Raw genomic sequence first — 5668 nt, forward strand, 5'->3', positions numbered from 1 at the left:
GCGGATTCGACGAAGGAGCGTCCGGAGGGCTTGCGGCAACCACATGTCACGACCCCGGGCTGGACTCCGCTTGTCCACAGTGAAAGCCGATCTGGCAATCCACAGCGCAAAGTTGATGTATTTCCTCAGTGACCAGCACGTATCAGCTCCAGGCATGACGAAGCGGATATCGTCCTCTTTTGGAAGGCCAAACAAAGTATTTTCGCTTTCACAACGAAACACAGCACCTTTAACAACAATACTAGAGCGAGAATAAAAGTTACGCCTTCTTTCTTTGCGTGAACAATTGGGCGGCGTTATGCAAATCTTCCCACATCGTGACATAGACATGTGGGGGCGTGTTAGAACGAGCCGCTTTAGGTAGGCGTGGTTGAATCTTAATTTTTATAAAGAATATCTCTTTGGATTTGAGACTTTAGTCTTTGCAACTTTACAGATCTTCTTGAAATCGCATCATATGACCCCTTTAATAACTTAAATTAAAGGGTCATGAAACCCCAGACTACTTTTTCTGAGATTTTAGCAGAGGTTTCATGACCCTTTAAAGCTGAACTGTATTTACTGTGAGTTTTTCAAATCGCGATAATCAAATACAGGTTTAATGATAATTAAAATACCTAAAGGGATCATTAAAATAACCTCACGGCCGATATGTCAAGTAGCTGGTAGCTCGCGAGCGACGTACACAGAACACATACATTGGTGTAAAAATCAGCAACAAAGGTGTCAACGACCTGAGACAAAGCACAACGCGCTTTTTACACTATTAAAAAAATATAAAAATTGACATGCCAATCAGAATCTAGTTAAACGAACCACAATCAAATCAAATGATTAAAATACAGAAATAATACACTGGATAGAAGCAACAGCTCAACAAAATAAATTAGAATGTTATCTGACCCAAAACGACGTAAACATAAATTGGTCAATATCAACAATGAAAAACAACAATAAAATAAATAAATAAACCAAACACATAAATAAATAATCTGTAATTTTATCAATTGTTTTTATATGAGCGAAAATGGGCATGTCTGTAATTTAATGTTACCCATGCTTTGGCAAAGTAAAGCCTTTTGATAGAGAGAACGCGCGCGGTGGTCTCCAAATAAGTCCCTGTAATTCTCGCGAGAGTTTTGCGTAGGACGGTTACCTTTTAGACACGATCGAGAAGTTTAGCTCTCCGGCTGTTCTCAGCTGCTCAAAATGACACTATTAAAGTGTCAGCATTGTGTTGGAGAGGATAAAGCAGCAGAGGACACGGATCATGTGGAGGTGTGTTGTAATTTATATTATTAGCAGCAGCTATTTTCACCATTAAAGAGCGACCTGAGTTTGTGTGAGCTAGTTGGCTAATGTTAGCACAGCTGACATGATTCATTTATAATATTTACCTCTTGCGTTAACAAATTACATTAACATTGTACGGCTCGGTAGCCTATTAAAGTAAGGCTTTAATAAAAGTCTTGCTAACCAGTATGAATCTATATCATAGTTATAACATAGTTATACCAATGTATGTATAATAACCGTAAGTTAGTCATTACCTTTGGCTCCATGTGGCTCCTCAATGTAATTGTATTGTCTATAAAATAGGTTAAAAAACATAAACGCAAATTGTCTAAACACATTCAGAACCAATCACCACTGCTACTATAGTCAAATGAGATTAATTATATAGTGCAATAATTCTTGCTGCAAAACACAATAGTTACTAAAGCTAGCCTGACTAGACTTTTTTATTTGTTTGTTTCAGGGGGAAAAATATTAGCCATTGTTTTCAATGTGAAAATATTTGCATGAGAGCTAAGAATATTTTCTCTCAAATTGAATAATGCCACAATGTTGTATCCTTGGTACTGTAGCATTTGTTGTACTGCGTTTAAAACTAAACTGCAATATCTAAAAAAAAAAAAACACACTGTTACAGTAATGAAAATTAAATGCAAATCATCATTACAAACAATGAGAATTACACAAAAAAAAATTAAAGCATCTGGATGCATTACAGTAATTAAATTGTTTGGGGAGGAAATGTGCTTATTTGTTTCACAATGCAAATCAAATTGAAAGTGACAGAGAAATAAAATCTTTAGAATTTGGGGTGAAATGTGACTTGGACATGTTCTTGTGAGATTGTGTGTGTGTTTTATTAACTGACATTTTTCATTGCAGAAAATCTTGCCACCCGGCTACAGTCATCTACTTTGTCATCATGAACTGCTGGAAATGTCGGGGGATGTTGAAAACTTCAGAGCGGCTCTTAAGTTGCAGATGACTACAGAGGAGCAGGTCCAGAAGTGGTTGGAGGACTTCCAGAAGTCCTCAGCTTTAACATGGAGGAAATCCAGGACATACCCTGACTCTGGACGCTACAACAAATACAGAGTATTTATGTACACTTTAATTACACTTTTATGTACACTTTAAAGGCAACATGATTTCAAAACTGAGCCTGGTTACCTTTCATAATAGACATCCCTGTTCCTATTGTGTGTAATTCATAAGTGTAATAACATTCTCTAAATTTACTTTCTTTGTTAAATCATCAGGTGACCTTGGCTAAGCAGGGTGTCTGTTAATGTAAAGCTTTGGTGACAGTTATTGTAATAAAGAAATTTAAATGGGTGCTATTATGCTTTTTCACTTTTTCAACTTTAGTTAGTCTGTAATGTTGCTGTTTGAGCATAAAAAAGATCTACAAAGCTCAAAGTCCACATAAATGCATCATTCATTCATTCATTAGTATGAGAGCCTGTTCTAGTACACCCCCAAAACAAAATCAAGACTTTGTAAAAGAGCATAATAGGACCCCTTTAATGACGATTAACGATAATGTAATTATAGTTACAGGATTAATAGTAAAGATGTTTTGGGGAAAAAAAAAAAAAAAGATTTAATGTTCAGTATAAATTTGAGAGTTTGTGTATATTCCACAGGTGGATCTGAGATGCCAGCACAAAACATACAGTTCATCATCCAAGAAGACCAAAAATACCAACTGCCCTGCCACCATGTTTCTGATTCTCAAGAGATTTATGAATGAAAGAAAGTCCAGGTGAGACCAGAAACACAATACAATTCAACAGAAATTTGAACACCCAAACTTTTGGTTACAATAAATTTAATTAGCAGAAAATCATGCAATCTATTTTGAAACTCTGCATTAAAACATAATACTTCATCTGTCCTTCCACAGATCAGGAGACCTACACCTTGAAGAGGGCTATTTCCTTCATGTGAACTTGAGGAATGAACATAATCATAGACTGAACACAGCTGAGGCCATGAGGTGGAGAGATGTGTCGAATGACACCATTGAAAAGCTACAACAGCTCTACAAAAGCGGTCACTCTCCTTCATCTGCACTCAAGAATATTAAATACAGCCTGCAGGAAGAGGAAGGCGATAACTACACTTATGCTATTGCAGATCGATCCATTTGCCCAGACCTTCAGTTCTGCTACAGGCCAGTCTTTCAGTAAAATAGTAAAATCTGTATTTAAAATGTGTAATGTTAATGTAGTGAGGCTGTTTATGAGTCAATAACAAAAAAGTACAAATCTAGTTCCAAATCTAGTTTCAAGTTCTTAAAACTCTTTGTAATTGTGGAAAAAGTTTTACACATTTTTTTTAATGATTTTATAAATGTTAAGAGGTGAACTATAAAGTAACAAAATATTTTATATATGTGACCCTGGAGCACAAAACCAGTCTTAAGTCGCTGGGGTATATTTGTAGCAATAGCCAAAAATACATTGTATGGGTCAAAATTATAGATTTTTCTTTTATGCCAAAAATCATTAGGATATTAAGTAAAGATCATGTTCCATGAAGATATTTTGTAAATTTCCTACCGTAAATAGATCAATTGATTAGTTATATGCATTGCTAAGAACTTCATTTAAAGTTGCCACCATTGATGGACAATTTTTTTTTTATAATATTAAAAATATCTGTATGACAGCATATTCTGCAGTTCTTCCCTGCTGTACCGAATATCTACACTTTTCAAAGTATCATATTGAAGTTAGAAATTCAAATATTGTGACAAAATTAATTTTGTAGGGTGCCACAAATTTGTTAAAATTTCCAAAGGGTGCCGCGACTAAAAAAAGGTTGGGAAACACTGATTTAGCAGACACTTTTATCCAAAGTGACTTACACAAATGAGGACAATGGAAGCAATCAAAATCAACAAAAGAGCAATGATACGCAAGTGCTATAACAAGTCTCAGTTAGCTTAACGCAGTACACGTAGCAAGGTTTTATTTTAATTATATAATAAATAAGAAGAAAACAGATAGAATAGAAAAAGAATAGAGCAAGCTAGTGTTAGAGGCCTTTTTTGCTTTTGTTATAATAATAATATAATAATAGTTTAATATATTTAATCCTAAATATTGTGATGTCTCTTAAGAATTGTATAATTTGACAAACTGAATTAAGCTTAAGAAGACAATATATGCAATATTTTTTTATAAATATTATATATGAATATTGAATCATTTTTATTATATTTCACTACAGATTATACCACAAGCTTTTTCAGAAATCATGTGTTGAACCTGCAGGTGAGACAATTCTGGCAAACCTGGAGTACACACACACACACACACACATATATACTGTATATGCACATTCAGCAACTTTAGCAATGACTACATTCATAATACAGCATGGCATCTAAAATCTCTCTGTATTTTTAGGCTGAATAGCGATATACAATATATATCTTCTATATATTTTCTACAAAGTGAGGTAAATGTTGAGTTTTTTTTTACATAGACTCACCATAGGTTAATGGAGCTGGCTTAGCACTGTGTCTCAGGTCAGACAATGTGCAAATGGAAGGCTATGAAAACAAATATAGTGAATGTTTCTGTGTAGACTATAGGCTACAGGCTACATGAAGGGTTACGTTCTAACCTATACTACATATTACATTCTTAACCAAAAAACATCTGTTTTTAAGGCAGAAGTTAAAAAATTAAAATAAATAAAAACCAAAGCACATACCAAAGCACCAACCCATTTCAATAGTCCCTTTGCAGTTACTGACTGCTCTTATAAAAATACAATTACTTGTGCCATATGTAGAATTTTAGACCTACTTATAACAACACATTTGTCTAACAACAGATGTTTAACAAAATATATAATTTATTTTAGTCAGAAATACCTGTGCCATCATAGCTGGCTGTCAGGATGAGCCTTTATCCATCCATTCTCCAAACCGCTTACCCTCTCTGCATCCTTTATGTAAAATGGAAATACACACGTCTTTCTAACACTTATAGATGAGTATATGCTGGTTATGAATGAAATGTGAATGAATTGTAAGGGTAAGGCACTTTAAACTATATGCTAATGAAGTGTTAATAGCTATGTTTCCATCCACCTATTTTTAAGCACATTTTGGAATATTGCATAAAAAAAACGCTGGATGGAAACGCCAAGATGCGCATAAATTCTAAAAATGGGCATAAAAAACTTTTGCGCTCAACTGAGTAGGATAAACTTTTTATCCGATAAGAAAAAATGCGCATAAACTATGATGGAAACACATTTACCGAATAAATTCCACCATGCGCATTGAAAAAGTCATGTGACTTTGCGCTATGAGACGGGATAAATTGACTAACCAGCGGACCGATCTCGTTCA

General features: G+C 34.6%; 1 protein-coding gene across 4 annotated transcripts in view; it reads left to right on the forward strand.

Moving 5' to 3' along the window:
• The first annotated feature begins 1145 nt into the window (after positions 1-1145).
• The window catches only part of LOC107727995 (uncharacterized), a 7254-nt gene continuing 2731 nt past the window's right edge, over positions 1146-5668 (forward strand). For all 4 annotated transcript variants that reach the window (XM_016538044.1, XM_016538047.1, XM_016538045.1 and 1 more), the window contains exons 1-5: positions 1146-1278; positions 2179-2391; positions 2943-3061; positions 3203-3472; positions 4534-4577. In XM_016538044.1, coding sequence (XP_016393530.1) covers positions 1210-1278; positions 2179-2391; positions 2943-3061; positions 3203-3472; positions 4534-4577 — 715 coding nt within the window. In that variant the 5' untranslated portion in view covers positions 1146-1209. The remainder of the gene's footprint in view (positions 1279-2178; positions 2392-2942; positions 3062-3202; positions 3473-4533; positions 4578-5668) is intronic.

This window comes from Sinocyclocheilus rhinocerous, unplaced genomic scaffold (assembly GCF_001515625.1).
Source record: "Sinocyclocheilus rhinocerous isolate Xijiao unplaced genomic scaffold, SAMN03320098_v1.1 scaffold1599, whole genome shotgun sequence".
NCBI lineage: Eukaryota > Metazoa > Chordata > Actinopteri > Cypriniformes > Cyprinidae > Sinocyclocheilus > Sinocyclocheilus rhinocerous.